Here is a 20,958-nt window from a genome sequence, read left to right as displayed (position 1 = left end):
ACTAATTTGATTATTGTTTCCTTCTTTCTAATTGTTCTACACCAAATCCTCAAACTTTCTACTAATGTTTTCATCATGAAGTAAAAATGTAAGACTGAAGAATGCCATTTCGTGCCTCTATGTGAAGATTAATTACACAGACAGATGTTGAACAAACACACTAAACAGTTGTTATATACATAAGGGTGCATTGCATGAGGACTTATGTATGTTATCAGACACTTAATGATGCTTGCTTTGTCTACACTGTATCAAGTGTTTGCATATTGTGTTGCTGCCTTTGCAAATCCTGGGATAAGATTTTTACCTCCGCCAACGAGGTTATGTGAGTGGTTTGGTCTTTTCTGTCTGTTTGTCTGTTAGAAGGATTACTCAAAATGTTATAGACAATGTGGCCTGAAATTTTTTTTCAAAGATAGGTTTCGGCCATGATAACAGGTGATTAACTTCTGGGAGGGACCAGATCTGGACGTTTTTGGAGGATTCCTCACCATTGTGAGCGTACAGGCGATGTGTGTCAGTGCTTTTGTTGTGGCTCGTCATGCACACACCAGTACAGTAAATCATTTTCTTCTTCTTAACATCACACTGGGAAAACAACATGGCTATTCTGTGGTAACTTGAACTACAGCAACTGCTGATGTTGTTGTTGTATACGAACCAAGTGTTCTAAAAACTAGACCATCTGGACGTGTTTATGATGCATTCAGAGGGGGAGTTTTTAGTGTTTCACATTTGTTTTGTTTCCACAGACAAATAGCTGTTTAAAAACACTTATTCAGACTTCTTTCTTCCCTTGTTGGAGCTCACGACCCAACAAGTGCAGAATAAAGCCGATGTGAACGTGACTGGAGCGACTCGGTTTGCAAGCTGACACAAATGGACTCCAGATCTCATTGTGGTACACTGTTTACTTGGATTTGTCTATAAAAGCTGCACAGACACATACACACTCACACGAACATACCGATGGTCCTTGTTTCCCTTTTGGCCCGGTGGGACCAGGTGCACCAGCAGAACCCTGAAAACACATAACGCACAACATTCTCAAATAAGTCTTACACACCCTTTGTGTGTGTGTTTGTTAGCATCAATTACCATATGAATTAGTCAGTGTCTAAATACACATGTACCCATATTCACATGGGACGAGCATTACGTGGTGACCTCTAGTGATTAATGAATCGACATCTGCATTTATTCAGACACACAGAGAATTGTCCCTCTGACTTGTGGAAATGTTAATGTTTCCCTGATTTAGTGAAAACAAATGTTCCTTTATATATTCTGCTATTCTCCATTATTTTCATAGCAGAAGGAAACAATTCTTAGGTATTGTGGCACTTTACCAAGTGAAATCATAAGTGATTGGTGTGAGAATTAATCTAACTCCTAACGCAAAATAATGTTCACATGGTGTGCATCTGTTTTCCTTATGTTTGTGTGACAGGAGACTTACCTTATCACCTTGGTAACCCATCTCTCCCGGTTCGCCCCTTGGTCCCACTTCACCCTGAATTTCACAGTATTATACAGAGATATAACACAACACAAACTTGCCAGAGTTGATCACAATACAACCTTAGATAAAACACACACTTTCAGTAGTGTAGACTATATGAAACATGTACGTTAAGTAGTAACACTTGTAAGCTGTTAAAACAAGCTGCTATCAAAAATTCCTCATGGGTTTGAATATCATAAAAAAACTGCTGATGAACTCTGTCTGTATCATGATACAGAGTTTTAGTTTGTATGGTGGCTGTCATCAAAATGTCAAAGGCTTTTAAGAAATATGTCTGATTATATGAGTTGGGCTAGTGACACATTACACAAAGATACACTGCAATAATATAAATATTTAGATCACCTTATCACCTTTCAATCCAGGCAGGCCGGCTTGTCCTGCTGGGCCCTGCCACCGACAGAGGAAAGGAGGGAGGAAAAGTAAGAGAGAGTGAGAGCGTAATAGAATAAAAAAGGGGAAATTCAATCAGTGGCTTCAATTACATCATTATCTTCGAAGCAGGACTCTGCAAATTAATTTAGGACAAGGAGATGGAGCCTGATGAATGATAAAAGCTGACATTGTGGCAAAAGTTTTGGAAGACTTGTTGGTCTATGACAAAGTTCTACGGTCCTTTAGAAGGTCCAGGGGGGTGTTACGAGGTTGTAGTGTGCATGGCAGAGATTCTGCAGGTCCATTATGTGTTTGCTAAGGGTCTTATTGGAGGTATTAGTTGTCCTTTAAAGGGTCCTGATAGTCTTTCGGATGGATTCTATTGAGCTTTTATGTGATGTCATAATCCTCTTGGCATGGGAGATTTTGTGGGGATGTTTTAGAGTGCTCCCCACCGCCAACAGCAAACCAGGAAATGAGGGAATGTCCTTTGGAAGAATGCTGTTCCATGTATACTTTACAGATTCCAATGAATTTGAAAACCAACAGTACAGTACAATGTGTAGCCTACCTGAGGTCCACCCATACCAGGCAGCCCTCGTGGTCCCTCAGGCCCCAGGTCCCCCTGTGGAAAAAGATGAAGTGCTCACTGGAATTTATGCATCACGAAGACAAACACACGCACGCACGCACGCACGCACGCACGCACGCACGCACGCACGCACGCACGCACGAACGATACGGGCATAAAGTTGTTGTCTGATGCCGAAAGGCATTCCTCACTCTAAATGTTTCCAATCTCTTTATGGCAGTCATAACAATGAAAGTAGCAGCAGAGTTTTTGGACCTTTGAATACATTAATGCAGCCTTTGTACTTATTCCTCTACTCTGTATATAGGCACAGATTCCTTTGATAGTGTGGTAAACATTTTTATGTTAGACAATTCTTCTTCTCTCTGGTATGGGAAGGCTTAAAGAACAAAGGAGTAAGGAAGAAACATCTTTGTCAGAATTTGCTCCAGGACAGGCAGGAGCTGGGTCTTACTTGCGCAATATGCTAAAACAGTGAAAACAAATCGAACTTCTTATCTCACTTCTCAGCAAAAAAGGGGCGATAAACTGAAAAGTACCATCTTCTGCCAGAAAAACAATCAAACTGTCATGTTTTCCCCCCAACACGCACAAAAGTGTAAATGGGAGGAAAGCGAGAGAACATTGCTTCATGTAACGTCATCAAGGACATGTGGTTTAGGCTAAGATACAATCTGGATACTGTAAGGCCGGCGTTTGATGTTGTAGTTCCTCTGTAGTACTGCAGCAGGACAAACACACAGGGCTGTAGTTTCATTTGTTTTAAGTACCAGAACCCACTGGTGACGCGCACACCCACGTGCACATTCAGGGTTAAGCTGTCGCTTGTTTTAAAGGTTACATAACCACTGTTCCTATGGTGGCTATAACGGATTTCATTAGTGTTAGACTGTACCATGGATATTTAGTGTGGCACAAAAAAATGAATGAATAGGCGAATAGACACAAGAAGTTAGTGTTTTGATTGATTTCATTTCTTTACTGGTGTCGAGCAAATTAAGCCGCAGTGAAAACATCAATTATTAGGAAACGTTGCAGTGCAGACAGAGATCAAGCCTATCTAATAGGCTGTAAAAACATAGCAAGCTAATTTCCAGTAGGCATTGTGGATATAAGCGCAAGCTGCCCAAGTTTGATAGGCTGGCTTTGTAATGTCTCTTTTCAAATGCATCAAATTAAGAAAAACTCACACACAAATTTGGCGGCTACACAGATGTGTACACAGAGCCACGAGTACTACGTCTGATGACAGAACTGACATCACTCAAGCACTTGGCAAACTTTCATATGCAGAAATTAAACTCTAGCCTCACTCAGTGTACGAGTTGACGTTGAGAGGGAAGTGATCTGATACATCGACATCCCACACAGTCTTTCCTTAAAGCACCCTCAAGGTGTAGCCTGACTCTCCGGTGTTAATAGATCATCCAAAAACATTGTCATCCCAGTATAAGGGATGGCAAGTGATTTAAGACCTGACAAAAACAGGATTGTTGCATTGGATACAGCTGCAGCCTCAGGAAATCCAATCGAACATAAAACGCTTCAGCCTCCACTGTATCATACAAGATATTAAATCCCATCCTTTAACTTGTACATTATTAATGCTGCAAGTTTTACTCCTATTATTTACTATCAATTAGTGCAGGCAGGACCTCACCACATGCAGAAATGATCAAAAACTGGTTCAAGTATAGTTCATGATAGATATACTGTTTATATATAGTAGTAAAGCAGAATCACACACACATTCACACTCACACACCCTTTAAAATTCCTAACTGTTTTATTCTCCATCTCACCTTTTTGTTTTTTATTCAGTCACACACTGGCAAAGACATCAAGTGAATACCAGAAAGACCACTCGCTGCTCCCTTTCTGATTACTTCACGGAAGGTCTAACGTTGTGTAACGTGCCTTTCAACTAAAGCCACGAGGGTGTGATTGACACTGAAGTGAAAATGAGTTTTACATGTCAAATTAAAGATCCACTGTCAAAATCAGTGAGCTGGAAAACTATCTGAATGTAAATTACATCAAAGACTGGATTAAGAAGGTGGAAGTATTTTCTGTCTCTCTTGATTACTCCTAAGACAATTGGCCATCAGTTTAACCTGAATTACTCATAATTAACTGACGTGCCTCTTTTTGGGGGAAGGGTTTTGAGGGTTAAGAATATAATTTTGTACTTGTACTACAAGTAACACAAAATCTGCAAACACATACTCCAGCATCTTCATGTTACTGCGAATTAGCCACTTTGGGTTTTCCACAGCATAATAACCCTTTGCTTTCATCTCATTAGAAGTCAGGAGGGGGGGGTCACCATCTGCAGAGAGATTGGGTTTTTCTGCTACAGGTACCAACATGGAGCTGGATTCGAACCAGACACTGCACCACTGGCGCCTTGCGGTCACAAGCAAACCCATGACGCCACCAAGAGTCCTTCACATCAAGGGGCTTCGCTCTGAGCACTTTGCAGTCTTCACGCTGGGTGTTGACTCACGACTGATAAGACCACGGAAGGAAGTAAATGAGGGTAGTTGCATCATAGTTTCCAAAATATCTTCAGAGCTTCTGCCCATCCATACTAAAATACACCCCTGACATTTGATAAACGAAGATAGGGCTCAGTTTTTAAAGGCTCAAAAACTCTAGAGTAATGTGAAAACCAGGCGTAAACATATAGCCTAAGAGACGATGTCACCAGAGTTGAAGACTGACCTGATGAAATGCTGAAACAGGGTCACTTACATCTCTATTCCTTAGTCTTTGAAGGAGGATAAAAACATAGCAGGGAAACCACTTGAGAGCTGAACCTGCTGGGTTTTATTGTAAATCACTGCTTTTGCCCAAATGCAAAAATAACAGGATAAAAAATAGACAAATGCGCTTGTTGTTTCCAGCATTATCCTCCAGTTTCCAAGGCAAAGGCAATGATTTACAATAACCCCCCCTTAAGCTCACAAATGGTTTTCATTTCATGTGTCTACCTGTTTCAGAGAATCAGAAGTAAAGTTTTGTGTGAACGTCACCAGTGGTTCAAATCCTGATACACATAGATGTAGTGGAAGAATTATTATGGGTTTTGTTTCATAGCCCTACACGTGTAACCATCTCTGTGATAATAACCTTGTTTGAGTTAAAAAACTTAAATATAGTGTCTGCATGTTTCATGTCTGACCGTGTCAGCAGTAAAGTTGACTTACAGCCAGTAGCGGAGGTGAAGGTTAAGAGAACCGCCTTCCAGATGTGTGTGGTGCCACCCGGTGACCCTTCGAACACCTCGATAAATCCCTGAGCTTCGAGGACAGTGCACCGGTGGAAATGAAAGCTTGAATTGATGGAACAGGAAAGTCGTCCTGAACCTTTTTTTTTTCTAACATCAACAGGGGGTTGTTTTAGAGGCCTTATTTTTTTTTTGAACTCAGACTTTTTAACAACTGCAAATTAAACAGCAAAAAGACATTGTGGTCTCAATTAGGCTTGTGACAATGAGCGGGTTTTTTAAAACTGCACATACTGAATGAATAGAAAAGCCACTGAAAGATTTATGACAGCCCTTTTTTCACTACCTGTCGAATGTCCATGTGTGAGACTGTGATCAGAGCCAATGATGCAGTCATGGAGTGACTGTTGCAGAAGAAAGGTCTTTCTTACCTTGATTCAATGTCTGGTTTGTTTGGAGATTTAATGATCTTTCAAGCTGTAGAGCAGTCTTCATCTGTTTTTACCTACAGTATCTGTTTTGCTGTCCAAAGCTGTCCAAATGTCAATATCTTTATTTAAACCCATTGTTTGTACATGGGGGAGTCACCGGTTGCTTCCGTCAGAGACTAAGGCAGATTAGAAAAGAAAACTGGATTTGTCAACTTTGCTACTAGTAATCTTACTTAGATAATAATTAGCTCAAAACTCACTTATTCAAACTGGCCCTTGTGCAGTTTTCCACAATTTCCTATTGTCTGTGTCTTTCATTGTTTCATTTTTATCATTGTTTGCCTTTGTATTCTTGTAAAGCACTTTGTGACCTGGTCTGTGTAAGTTGCTATTTCAAAAATAAACTTTGCTATTATAGAAAAATAACCTGATGGATCATGACACAAGTGACATGTGGTTTTGCTGCAACACTGTAATGTCCAAGCTCTACTCTCTGAACGTGTGCATGCAGGACATCTGCCCAACTTGTAATTGGATTCTTCCACTTTCTTTTAACATATCAGCTGTATTTTCAAAACTTTTTTGAACCTTTTTTTTTCAGACTGCTGTGCCTTTTGGAGCAAAATATCTGAATCCCCCCTATCTTTATTGTTTTCCTTTGTTTCCCTGTGGATTATCACCAACAGCCAAACCAAAACATGCACAAGATATTCAGCAGTGGCAATAATCACAAGTGCGGAAATACAATACTGCCGTCAAACACACAAAAACCTTGGCTTAACTGTGAGCAGAAATAGCTGGCATGAAAATTCACAGTCATCCCTCATGTAGCAACACAGGCGCATCCTGCTATCCGTCATCCAAACCGCAATCTAATGACTACAGACAGACGAGCGGAACGAAAGACGGACAGACAAGCGATCTTGAAATCAAGTACGAGGAGCGACAGAGAACTGTGAGCCAAGTGATACTGTGTTTGACGGATTAAACAAAGTGGCTATTAGGCATGGGAAATTCTAAACATGAACAGAAATGATAAACACTGCAAAACTGACACTCACCCTGAGACCAGGAAAGCCGCTGATGCCCGTCCCACCAACAGGCCCCTGTGAAACATCACAGCAACATCCTAAGTACACAGGACAGGACACTTACAGTATCACACATTCCTCATCCTTAAGGCCACTTTGGAGAAATACTGTAAGTGTAACTATGGCCGTCCTCCTGAGTAATGTCAGGCTATATATATGTTTCTCCATCTGTACAATCCACAGCAGAATATTATGAGACCTAACGATAAAGTTGTTTGTTTTATGACGAGAGGACATGTGACATGCAGGGAGACCCAGGACGTTGGAGATGGAGGAGAGAAAAGTGAAACAGCAGGCATGAAAAGTATAAGGACACCACCACAAGGACAAAAGTTCTCACCTCATTGCCATCAGGACCAGGAGGCCCCCTCTCGCCCACATCACCCACCACACCCTGCAAGGGATTTACATCCACAATCAATTCAAGAAAGTCAGGGGCAACCACTTACAGTTATACCCTCAACTTCAGCAGATGTAGGTGAATGAACAGTAGCTCATATTGTTTTTTATACTTTCATGTAACTGTATCTACATTTTCTGCCTATAGAACATGTAGCGCGTAGGATGCAGCTTCCTCAAGTTGTTGATCGAGATCAAATTTTCATCGAGACAACAATTCTCACTTAGGGAAGAGAGCTTAGCCAGTGTGTGGTGAGCCTGTGGGGCTGACCAACAACAGCCCTTGGGCCACAGACTTTGATCCAGTTAGCCAGACATCACTTAGTGTTCCAGATTCAGATTAAACAAACACTGGGCTGCCTGCCCATTTGGCAACTTTTACACAGAGAAGCTGAGGCTTGTTTTTCGAACATTAACTTTTCACAGTGTGAAAGCCCAACCTAGACATTCCATCGGTCTCTAGCTTAATCTGACATCACTTTTTTTTTTTCCCCCAGTGCCACCAGTGCAGGACCTGTGCCAAAACACATACCAACATTTCCAATGGGATTGGCCACATCTTTAGTCATGTTGAAGCCTCTAAGAAAGTTATTCCTCTTGTCTTTTCTCTCTCTGCACCATTTAACCATTTGGCCCTTAGTGTCATGCTGCTGTTGCACATTTAAAACAGATGCAGCACACAAATTGATCTCCTTTTGATGTCCGGAGGGCTATTCTGGAAATCAACTACAGCTATTTCAAGAGGACATTAATTTTGCGATGGATAGCATTCCATAGGTTTTTACAATCTGCAGATGGCTGCTCATAATGACAGATGAAAATATATAAATATGTTTGTCTTAAGGAGCAGCTACAAACTATTGCATTAATCACAATTGATTCATTATTACGTGTCTTCCTTTGCGGCCAGCTTTGCCAACAGGACCGGGAATGCCCTAGAAGAAAAAAAGTGGATGAATCAGGGACATCACAAGATGCTGCCACCGGGAAAAGTGACATAAAAACAGATTTGAACCACTACACTGCTAAAGTTAAGAGATTTTTCCAGGTTATAAAAGAGTAGCAAGTGTGCAAGGATTCAAAAATCGTTTCATCACATTAAATTAATACTTCCCTTGGCACAAGCCGAGCTGATGTGCAGCTTCAGCACTAACAGAGTCAAGGTTTTCTTGAGTCTGGAATCTATATTTTTGCTATAATTTAGATATACTAGTAAAGAGGTGACTGCAATAAGGAGATAAGAGCTAAAACCAACAAGAATCCAAGTAAGTTGGCACCAAACCTGAGACAGTTGTTTAATAAATATATGACAGGTCACGGACAAGGAAGGAGAAAAAAATGAAAAGACGTGGATTTATTAGAGATAAATAAAAATGTGATTATGAATGAAAATACCTTGAACACTGCAATTATGATACAAAAGGTGTGGGAGTAATATAGACAAGCATCACTCACTCTCTCCCCCTCCAGCCCTGGAGGACCAGCAACACCAGGAAGCCCAATGAAACCCTGCAAATTAACGATATGTTGAAATATCACAACATTGCCTCATCAGTGCGATACTGTATTTCATTTGGACGAGAAGCAAAAGTAAAGTCGTGTGTGAATCATTTGTTTTTCAGGCTGGTTTCTCAAATCATGTAGATGTGATGAACGCTGCAGTTTGGTAAGTAGAAGTATGAACATTTAGGTCTTTGGGTCACACTGAGCAAATGAAACATTGCTATCCATATGCTGCCTTCATGTGGTATCGGAATTATGGTAAATACGTGGGAAACTCTAAAATGATTTTGATACACGCCTTGGGGTGACCAGAACCTTTCAAAATGGCGGAGAAGAGGACAGATTCAGTAATGATGGTACTTTTAAATTTTTTCATTTTAACAGTGCAACAAGTACTGGCAATCATCGAGGCAGGTAGCATTAAGAGTCATGAATGGGCCCACACTAGGATGACCTGGAATGGAACACCAACCTTCTGTATCAAAGTCAGCGGTGTAACCCACTAAGCTATACCAACCACAACATAAAAATATGCAATCTATGTACACTCAACTTGATATAGACCAATGCTATTTATTGTTCCATCCATAACGAATGGACTATAGTCTGCTAGCGTTGTGCTCCTTTTGTGACAATTTTTTATTTTGTTTAATTAATTTGTCCCGACAACAAAGCACTTGAACATGACATTCTCATAATTCCGACTTCACAGGTGGGAAGTAGGATCTTCCGTCTAGTACGTGAAGAAAAAAAAAGTGGATCTTCCTTTATATCAGAATGATATAATTCCAAGTTGTGTCATTATAATTTCAGATTAATATACATCCAAAATATAGCTATTACAGCCAGCATAACATCAGATGGGAAAGTTGAGAGTAGTTGCCTTTTTCTAAAGATTAACACACTGTTTCATGATTGGTCTCCATCAGTTGGTATTAGACACAGTTGGCACAGTATGTATGAGTCGTTTGCTCAATCCCGTCCCACCCTCTCTTTTTTGCCCTGTCCGTCTTTGTGGCTCTTTTTTAAAGGTGCCTGCCTCAGTCTGACATAGTAATCCCAGCTATCTTCTTTCTATGAGCTGCACCGCTCCATTTAAGTCCCTTCTCTCACTGGCTTATTTGACCGCATTCCCTCTGCTTTCATACTCCCATCTGTTTGTCTTCCATCCACTTCTCCTCTGCTCTCCTGTTTTTGGGGGGCATTCCTGCTTGATGAGGAATGGACCATAGTAAGAAGAAACAGTCAGCCTTTATAGAGACAACCAAGCAACCCGGACGAGACCCCAAAAGGGTTCTCCCATCAGGCAGCATGTCGCTGTCAATATAGCACGACAGAAACTCTACCCAGATCCCGAGCAGTCTCTCTGGAGCAAGGTTGAAGGCCTGACATTGTCCTAATCCTTTAAGGAAATGAAGTGTTCAATCCAACAACACTGCTCACAAAAAGAGAGAAGAGTGAGAGCGGAGAGCTACTTGTACTTACGCGGACACCTTTAGGCCCTGGGTTACCTTGTGGCCCAGCTGAGCCCTGCAACAAAGCAAAGACTCTGGTGAGGAGGACTTATTATCATAGCACACGCGCTCTCAATGTTGTCACACGGTGAGGAAAAAACCTATACACATCACACTTGACAATCTGACAACAGCCTGATAAGAGACATAGCAGGCCTGATTGACAGCTAGAAGAAAACAAGTTTTTACAATATAGGTTGAATGTAATATTTCCTTGTCCATGCCACAAACAGCACACATGAAGAAAAAAAATAAAGTATTTTCAATACAATGGCAATTGTTTAACACTCAAAGTGCCCATATTTTGGTCTTTTACAGGTTCGTTATTTGCATTTGGGGGTCAACTACAATAGATTTGCATGCTGTAATGTTCAAAATACACATTATTTGTCTCACACCATACATTGCTGTAACACCCTATTTTCGTCCTCTCTCTGTTTCACTCTTTTGTGATTGGTCGACCGCTAGTTGACATTTAGTTCCCTTTACACAGAGGCTTCCTGGTCAGCTGTTAACATTGCATAAGCCACAGTAACAGTAGTGTTGGTTCTAGAGTACCAATGGGAGCCTGAGTCGGATATTGAAAGTCATGAGAGAGACGTATCAAGATGAACCAGCTTTCGCAAACAAGGCTGGATCAGGACGTTTACAATGCTGAGTTTTTATTTTGTTGCATAATCTCTCCATGTAACAGTAAAACTGTTTGGAGGCGGGCATGTAACTTAGTCACATAAATGCTTTACGATAAAAAAAAGAGATGAATGTAGAAATGTAAAAAAGGGGTTTTAGGCTTTTCAGGAGAAGAGTTCTCTGCAGGAAAGGAGGACTTGGTTTGTCGAAGACATCGGACTAAGCAACCCTTTAACATGCACAAAAAATCGAAATGACTCACTAAAGAAAAGGTAAAAACTGAAGAGCATAATATGGGCACTTAATAATCCAAAATCAGAAACGCAGTGTGAATCATGCAGCTATCATTATTGCATTCTCTGCGGAGTTCTCAGAGAAAGCAAGGGGAGAATCTCAGCGGGATCGATGGGAGGAACAGGAAGCATATTTTTGTATTTTTCACTGCACCTGCCTGCCAGGGTAACCTGCAGCCCCTGCTTCCCCGGGAGGTCCTGGTATGCCCTGCAGCACAGAGGGAGAGGGAGTGAACTGTGAGTATGGGGAGATTAGATGGATGGATAAAGTGAAAGAGGAGAAACACAGTCCTCTACCAACATTGCAAACTGAGGAATAAAACAAGCACTGTTCGTTCCAGACAACCCTGTCTATTAACTCTAGCTTTCTGCAACCCTTCGAACCTCCAACCCACCCCTCCCTCACCGACTCACTCTACTGTTCATTCAGTGAACTGTAAAAATGATACCTCGCACTTTCAACATTGAGCCCATGTTTTTATCCCGCAAAAAAATGTAAAACAATCATTGTTTGCAATAATAATTACATTTACTTATCGCACTTAAAAAATGTTTTAACAGTTTTGGAAACACTTTGTTGTTGCCAACAAGTTGTTGGTAACAAATGAAAATGGGAGTGTAACAGACATTTAAGTTGTAAACATTTTCCTCCTTCCATAATCCCCTGCCTTCTGATGTGGACACGTGCGATTGGGCCTCATTAGCCGTTAGCATTTTTTTGATAAGGTGAAGAAGTTTTTTTTCCCATCGGAGAGAAGGGGGGGGGGGGGGGTAAAATGAAGGATGAAAGGAACAGCTGATGAGAGGGGACAGCTACACGACTGATCTAACTGCCAGGTGACGCACACTTGTCACAGCCTATCATTATGAAAACAGACTTGTGTCGAAATGTTGGTCTTTTTTGTGCAATTAAAAGGTTGTGAATTAACCATGTGCCCCAGGGAGGGTCTTTTGTCCTATAATCCTGTTTGTGTATGTATGAAGACTGTGACACAGAACACAAGCATCAGTGCCATTACTGTATCCTCAACTCTTAAGGACAGGTTATTTGTCCCATTTGTGCTAATGTGAACGGCTGTTAATTTAATGTGTTTTGGTTTACACACACAAATACGCATTACTACTTACTTGTTCGCCTTGCAATCCGAGTGGGCCTTGATAACCTTTAGGACCCTTGAAAAGGAAATAAAACAATGTATTTTCAGTGTATCTTAACAAAAAACACCAAAGAAATGAACAACAACACAAAGAGTCACAGCGATTCTTTGTGTTTAATCCTAAAATCAGCATGTTAACATATTGGATGTTTTGTAGGTGTGTTTACCATGCTCACCAGCTAAGTTTAGGGAGCTCACATGGTAATGTAGCATAACACACAGTTTACAACTGATGGGGATGACATTAGGGTCAAGTATGGGTTACATTAAGCTTTTTGACGCGATGATGGCACTTCATGAAAAGTCAAAGAATTGCCAAAGTGGTTATAATTTACACAGTATGCTGAGGAGCAAATGAACGTGTGCACCAGATGTCATGGCAATCCATCGAGTGATTGTCAAGACTTTCCCACTAACAATTTATGTCGTAAAGTCATCGGCATCATCCTCTGGGATCCTCTGGATATCTCTACCAACTTCCACGCCAATCCATTCAGAAGTTGCCAAGACTATGACACATGACATCTGCTGGTGGGGGATCACCAAAGTCAAGAAGATTCATCTTCTGGGGTCAATTAATGTTTGTACAGTTACATGGCAATCCATGATGTCATAGTTGTTGAAATATTTCAGTCTGGACGGAGGCGGTGGACTAACTGCCCGACCAACGCTGCCTTCCCTAGAGCTGTGCTATTTCATGGTTAAAAATAAATAGAACAGTAGAAGAAAATTATTATGGAACTAGTCAAATGTGATACAGTTCTTCGAGGACAAATTGGATCATTCTAATCCATTGTCAGTTTTGTGCTTCAGTTAAATCAAATCCCATATTTAGTCAACAAGCACTTCTCTGTGAACTAATCTGGGTTTAATATTTTTCCTCTTACATGATGATCAACAACAACTGTTAACGGCTCTAAAGCATAAGGTCAGGGCCAGGTCAGCATCCCTGCGGGGCAGCCAGCGACCTTGAACAGCGCCACCGACTCGGCCGTATGCTTCCGAGGTTGTGACATGTGAGCCTTCGCACTCAATAAAAAAGGGCCACTTGGGGGTAAAGAGCACAGACCCCGAGTCACTCATTTCCTCTGAAAATACCTGACGGGGCATAGTTCACGCGCTGAGTATATTAGGTTCAGCTACTGCAAACACTGGGATGGCCTCCTGAGAGGCAAGATGGTGGAATGGCATGGCACTTACGGGAATGTGGTCTCCTCAGACTTTGGTACGCCACTGTATGTGAAGACCAGACTTTTTAAATAAGAGGCTACCTTGACAGCTATGTAGACATAACCATGGGGGCGACAAGGTGACCTACGACAGCTGATGTCTGTTTGTTAGAGTCTGCTCTGCATCAAAAGGCTGCAAGTTCAACAGTTGCGCTGAACACAGCGGCAGCAGCGGGGCCTTACGACAAAGACCTAGAGTGTCAAATGTGATCTGATTTAACAAATGCACGACATGAACATGTGTGTGAATGACACTGGTGGACATAGGATGAATGCCACCAACTGTCATTTTATCGATAGAAAACACCCACGAAATTCTCCTTTAGGCATGACGACCTCTGATCTGAGGAGGCATGGTATATAGTGCACGTCATTGACTCCCTGACCCTAGGCAGGGTGCCTTTCCTCTTTCGGATGTCTTTTGACCGTGACCTCAGAGCCTATCAGGTTTAAGCGAGACAGCAAAAACATCCCAGCAGCACAACTCTGAAGCTCTCTGGCTGACATGGGCAGCAGCACAGTCAGATGTATGGAGAGGCAGAGCTATTTTAAAAGGTAGTGAAGACAGTGTGAGGTGGAAAGATGGTGGAAAAATATGGAACTTGGTGATGAACAAACTAGTATATGTACATATTTCTGTCTGTAGAAGTAGAGACAGAAAGAAAGACCAAAGGCAGACAAGAGAACAGAGAACCTTCTTCATCCTTCTGCATCAGCTGCTAGTTTAAACACAATAAATCTTACCGGTAGACCTTGGAATCCATCTGGCCCTGGCAAACCTGGTGGACCTCTGTCTCCCTGAATGAAAGAGAGAGTAGCATTACAAACAGAGGAAAGTGAATTAATTTAGAATAATTACATAACATTTTCCAGCACAAAAAATAATCGGCGTTTCATCAACCACAATTTAGAAATTGATTAACTTAGTGATTCATCAGCAGAATTGTTAGTCTTTACTACTTAAAATAAAAAAAATATTTATACTGTTTGATGTGAACTACCATTTTAGCATTTATTTTGCAATCGACAGTAGAGAAAAAGCAATCGGTGAGCGGATATTAAAACACTGATGATGTTAAGTCTGGAAGCAAGTACCACTTTGAAGGCTTTGCGACAGACATGGGTAACAGATGAGGGATATATATATATTCATAAAGGATTTAAAAAAGAAAGGGGCCTGGGAGAAATTGAGGAAGGAGCACAGGGACACAGAGACCGACGGCAGAACTTCTTACCTTCTCTCCTGGTACAGCCTGGCCTGGAGACAGTCCGGGGTCTCCCTTCGAACCCTAGAACAGAAACAGTTTCTTAGAACGTTTGAGTCCTGTGGTTGTTAATCACGACAACAACAAAGAGAGAAACAAGCTCTCTCCAGTACTGCTTAATGCCCCTTTAAATGTGGCTTTGAAATTTAAAATGTCTGTTTTACATTCAAAATGGCAAGAAAACCAACATGGCCGAGAGAGGGATGCATCTTTTACACATGTCTTTTCTTTAGTTTATGGTTACTCATTTCAGCCCCTTTCATCATGAATTTTGCTGCGTCTGGCAGAGAAAAGCTGCCGGTACCCGTTCCACACACTTCTTTAAATTTTGAGCATCATATTTCCACAGTTTTGACTGACAGCCAGTGAGGCATACAAGTTTTTTTGGGGGGGGGGCAGTTGTCTACTTCAGCATAAGACCAGTGTTTGTTTCTTTTTGGGGAAAAAAATAAGTCAACAGTGCATGAAGCAGATTGAAAGGCTTGTTAAAGTCCTGAAAATACATTGTCACAACATTTCTGCTTGTGCTTAAAACACATCAGCTCAGAGTATATTCGTCTGGATTTGTCCAAGTAACCAAATGCATTTCTTGCGAAGATATTTTCCAAATGAGACAAAGAGTCTCTCAGTCCCTGCTCCACCTCCACAAAGGGGTTTGGGGTGCGAATGACTCACTCAATTCACTATAGTATTGGACGCACTCTTGGTGATTATGTGCTGCATGTGTTCACATGAATGTGGGTGTTACAGGCTGAAGTGAGCATGTGACGACTAGTACGTATTTCACGACAACCACAGGCCTTTGGCCAAATGTGCACAGCACGTCGAGGTCAGAGGTGCCACGGAAAAAAAACCATCCGTCTCCCTGTGCAGTTCGACTAATCAAGGAGGAAAACAGAACATTCTTTGCTTTATGTGTGCCGGGGCCCGGGTGAGGCAGGTGAAGAGATCGTCATTCATGACAAGCACCTTCATAAATTTGTCTCATCCGAGCAAGGAGCTGCAAGCTACACGTTCCACATCAAAAGACAAAGGAGGGGGAGGCGGGACAACGAAAACGCTCGTTGTTTTATGTTCTGTTCTGTAGCCAAACTGTGGTGTAACCAGTCAGGACCACAGTCACCACGACCATCTGCTGCCCACATCCTCGCGTAGTTGTACCCATGTATCCTTCACATCTGGTCCAAATCTGGGTAGAACTTATCAAACATTTGAAAAACAAAAATCTTTTTTTCCCCTTTGTGTGAAGTTAGTATCACGACGATGGTAAAAATCTGAATGATCCAGGCTACAGGGTTTGTCATATGCCAACAACCACCCACGTCCCCTCCAGTTCTTTTATGCTTCACTGTGGCTTCTCTGTGCTTTCCTACTCCTGGCTGTGACAGATTTAATGCTACCTGCACCTGCTCAGGGCAGCAGAGACTGGCTCTTTGGGGACCAACACATCAGCCTCTGCCATTATAGACATTATGGACATTCAATTACACGTTTTAAGTGTGTGCAAGATTTAAAAAGACAATTCAGTGACCTTGTGACATCACTACAACAGTGTCTTGTTGGGCAACGTGAGCTTTAGATGCCGGAGAGGCTTTATAAATGCAGGCAGGGGTCCAGGGTCATGTCACATGCATAATTCAGGTTTGAGACATGGCGTAAAATGTGCATACTGCTTTTAAACATTAGATGTTAGAGGATTAACATCACTCACATTAACACCACTAAACTTAAGCTGACATACTGATTACAAAAATCACACACACACACACACACACACACACACACAAACACACCCCTCTGCACCTGACCAGGGAGTGAGCAACATGTTCCACATGTCAACTAGTATTAGCCAACTGTTTTTCACCGTCCTTGGTTTTTCATAGAAAATATAAATAGTAAAAGATATAGCACAGATTTTTTTTAATAATCCCCAACAGATTTTAGTCACCTTGGGCCCAGGTGGTCCGGGCTGTCCTGGACTTCCATGTGGACCGGTGGGACCCTGAACAGAGAGAGAGAGAGAGAGAGAGAGAGAGAGAGAGAGAGAGAGAGAGAGCGCACATTAGACTATTGTTTGTTGTTGACAAGAAAAGGTCAGTATTGGCATGGTAAACACAACCCACGGATATTCGCACGTTCTCTTTCGGACCCGAATCTCAACGGCAATTGGCTTTCGGGACTTTTTGCTTCAGATCAAATATTTCAACTCGAGCAGGTGAAACGAATGACGCCCGTTGCATTGCGCCATTTGCTTCGCCCAACAAGATTGATGTGAAATTTGCATCTATGCGCGTCTTTGCTTTGATTTTGTATGTATCACGTTTGGTCAGAGCGCATCATGAGACAGCCACATTTCCGGCAGCAATGTTAACTAAAGGGAGATAACGTGAACGTATCTATTTGCAGTGGAATCAGTGAATACAAAAGTTGCACATAACATTAGCATACATATTTTTATTATTTCATGTTTGTTCTCAGTGCTCAAAAACAAGTTTACTCCTTAAACACCACAGTTACGCTCTGAATGCACAAGTACATATGCGGACTTATTCCTACAGTGTACACCACACTGGTGGAATGGCTAAATAGCAGTACAAAAAAAGGAAGCAGCTCTCTCCAACGTAGTCAAAACCCTTGATTACTGCTTCAATCACCGCCTTGAGAACGAGAAACAATAAAGCAACCCCCAGTCCGTTTCCATAACAACTGCCCGCACCACATGGCATGCCTCTGCTTCACGGGCTTCGAGTCTGATAACGTTAACAATCAGAGGCAGCGTAATCAGCCTGCTGCTCAGTGCTGAGACAGCAGAGACACGACCACAGCATCGCTCACGGCCCTCAGCTTCCCACCACATAATGATTCCCGGCCTCCCTCCGTCTTTACTTTATGAGTTCGCCTATGGGCTTAAGAGTATGTTCTGTATCAGCCATGTGCTTTCCAAGCCTTTTACTGGGAGACATTCTTTTTTTTTCTTACTGTCTGCCACCTCTCTGTCTCTACCAGCCTGTCTGTCTGCCTTGTAGTCTGCCTGTTGGGTTCTCTGTTGAAATCAGAACACAAGGACACTTTCAGACTGAGCCCTGCATGAAAAACACAGTCCTCTCATTGGTTTGAATGGAGTCAGTCTGTCAATGTTACGAGATGCTAATGCAGGGGGATACACCGAAACAACGCAGGGTCGTCGTCGGTCAACAAAGTTCAACTCGGCTCCAGTTCTGCAGCAACACAAGTTATGACCTGGTCTTTCACTGTGCTGCTGTCACCGAATGAACGCCTCGCAATCGTCATCACAAAACATTAAAATAACCACTGCGTGATAACTTTTCATAATTGTAGAGTCCTGTCTACCAAATATTGTGCAGAGCTGTCTGGTACTCCAACTTTCTGGATCTTCCTACATTGTCTGAGGATAGATTAAAACAACATGCAGTATAAGCTCATGCACAAAAACATGAATGAATCACATTTCCTAGCAACGATTTGTCACTGGTAATTAATAAAACTGTGCAGGGTGGAGCTTTGAGTGAAATATTCATACACGTTCCCTCTCACACATACCACATTCATGTAGTAAAAAATGTGCCTTGTTCTGTTTAAATATGCCTCTGGGGCCTGTGGCATGATCGCAGCATTGCATCATGACAGCCTTGGCAGTTGCACACAGTTGCAGTCCTGAGATCAGAGCGGAGAGACGCAGCCGGTGCTGCCAACACTGCAGCTGGTTGCACCTGGAGTGGTTTGGTACTGTAACTTGACCTTGATGCGCTGTAGGCGCTGACAAGTAAACAAAGTTCCCTGCAACTTCAAAAGGGAAATTATCTCATTGTCAAGCACTTTTACAAAGCTAGGCTTGATCCCGGGTTTAATCACACTAGCCGCAAACTGTCAGCACCTTTTTTTAACCAGACAGCTGCAGCTGGAGCGTTGACAATAAATAATGGCAAAACACATATGTCCTATGCCAGCTGACTGCCATACCAAAAGATGAAAAAAACATTAAAATCTTCAAATCACAACACTTTCTGTGCTCTGATGGCCACCTGTGCAGTGGCTACCATTTCAAAAGGTAAATCTATACAACATGGCCCCTTTTCTACACATCTGTCTTTTCAAGCACACCCTATATGTCTAATATGTTGTCAAAGTGAAAAATTCATTGTCTGGTTACATAGGCAACGTTGTGCTGAAAAATGTTTTTATTGGCAAGGTAAATATTTTCTATTGTGGTATGAAAAGGTTTAACTCCTTTCACCTTTATGGACTGTAAAGAAACTATGAACACCTCTGCTGTTTCCTACAGGTTGAGAATTTACTAATGGTTGTGGTGGGTGGTGTGGTGGTGTGTGAACAGATGGGCACGCAAAGACTCAAAGTTATGAAGTTGTGCGTATAACCCAGGTTATTTTCTATGAGTAAAATGTACAGATGTCTCTTGAAGACACCACAATTTATCAACATTCCATAAATGCCTCTCTTGCTTCGGTAGAGGCGAGTGCACACAGAGAAGCCTCAGGTCGCCGCTCATTTACAGCAGCGCAGGCAACTCATCAACATTATTTAGTTTTGAAAAGAGTGAAATAAGGCGTTTTAATTCTCGATAAGTTGAAACCAAGTAATTGAAGCTAACTTGGCGGGCTCCTCAAGAAGAGCCTATGTATGACAAACACTGAATAAACACTATAATTAAGTAGTTATTTGCTCTAAATGCGTTTAGATCATGGTTTAGACATCGCTGACATCACTAGTTGGGCAACATTTGTCAGCAGGAAGATGCCAAGAGTGTATTACTCAGGTCTGGACAAACCCACTGATCTGTATCTCACAATTTGCCAAAACATCGACAGTCATCACTGACCGATACATTGGAGAAGTCAAAGACATACAACAACAACAGAAAAACAATGGAAGGATATGACGGGGTAACATTCTATCTAGCTATGGAAACGGTGCCGTTCAAAGCTGAGGACAGAGTGGGATGTAATGCCCCTCCTGATCAACAAATTAAACAAACTTTAATTTAGCATGCTGCCTCTTTATCAATACCTTTGCACAGGTTACTTACCCGAGAACCTCTTTTTCCCTGAGGACCAGGTAAACCAGGGGGACCGGGAGGACCCTAAATCCAAGAGACAGGGAGAGAAAGAAGAGATGGACAAAGAGAGAGAATGGGGGAAAAAGTAAAGGACATAGAGCCAATGTCAATGCCGAAATAAAATTTCCACACTTGCAGACAAAAGCATCAGATCGGAGCAAAATCAATCGATATGTGTGAGTCGGGGGTTTCTCCTGGTGCAAGATCATGTAGTGACCCCATCAGTGGTGTAGTATGAACTCCGGAGAACCCTCAGGGAACCCCACGCAGATGCGGGGAGAACATGCCAACAAGAACCTTCTTGCGTTGAGGCAACAGTGCTTTGCACTGACTCAATTAAAATTTACACTCAAAGGGCATTGGAAAATTCTTTTTGAATACATGACAGAGAGATCGCTGATGTTTCTAAAGGTCAGCTGAGGAGTAGGAAGGAAATCCCCCTCTTCCTTGGCTGCTCTGCTACTCCCCAAATCCATCTCCACGTCAAAACAAAAATCTATAGTAATCAGAGGTTTAAATGAAAACATACTTTGAAATATTCTATTCACTATTCTGAATTGTTGCTATAGCAACAGGGTGTCCAGTGGAGCATCCTCATCCCCCTGTTTGAGGCTGTCACTGGGCACAGTG

At 42.0% G+C, this 20,958-nt stretch overlaps 1 protein-coding gene across 1 annotated transcript in view; it reads right to left on the bottom strand.

Annotated features, from left to right (window-relative positions):
• The window catches only part of LOC118318097 (collagen alpha-1(XXIV) chain), a 78,925-nt gene that overhangs the window by 40,048 nt on the left and 17,919 nt on the right, over positions 1-20,958 (bottom strand). The window contains exons 4-18 of the mRNA XM_035647431.2: positions 20,299-20,352; positions 17,182-17,235; positions 15,204-15,257; positions 14,713-14,766; positions 12,711-12,755; positions 11,737-11,790; positions 10,631-10,675; positions 9,098-9,151; positions 8,533-8,577; positions 7,584-7,637; positions 7,214-7,258; positions 2,472-2,525; positions 1,871-1,915; positions 1,460-1,513; positions 968-1,021 (exon numbers count right to left, since the gene is read on the bottom strand). Coding sequence (XP_035503324.1) covers positions 968-1,021; positions 1,460-1,513; positions 1,871-1,915; positions 2,472-2,525; positions 7,214-7,258; positions 7,584-7,637; positions 8,533-8,577; positions 9,098-9,151; positions 10,631-10,675; positions 11,737-11,790; positions 12,711-12,755; positions 14,713-14,766; positions 15,204-15,257; positions 17,182-17,235; positions 20,299-20,352 — 765 coding nt within the window. The remainder of the gene's footprint in view (positions 1-967; positions 1,022-1,459; positions 1,514-1,870; positions 1,916-2,471; positions 2,526-7,213; positions 7,259-7,583; positions 7,638-8,532; positions 8,578-9,097; positions 9,152-10,630; positions 10,676-11,736; positions 11,791-12,710; positions 12,756-14,712; positions 14,767-15,203; positions 15,258-17,181; positions 17,236-20,298; positions 20,353-20,958) is intronic.

Source organism: Scophthalmus maximus, chromosome 13 (genome assembly GCF_022379125.1).
Source record: "Scophthalmus maximus strain ysfricsl-2021 chromosome 13, ASM2237912v1, whole genome shotgun sequence".
In the NCBI taxonomy this organism is placed as follows: Eukaryota; Metazoa; Chordata; class Actinopteri; order Pleuronectiformes; family Scophthalmidae; genus Scophthalmus; species Scophthalmus maximus.
This window is presented reverse-complemented; position numbering and strand designations above follow the sequence as displayed.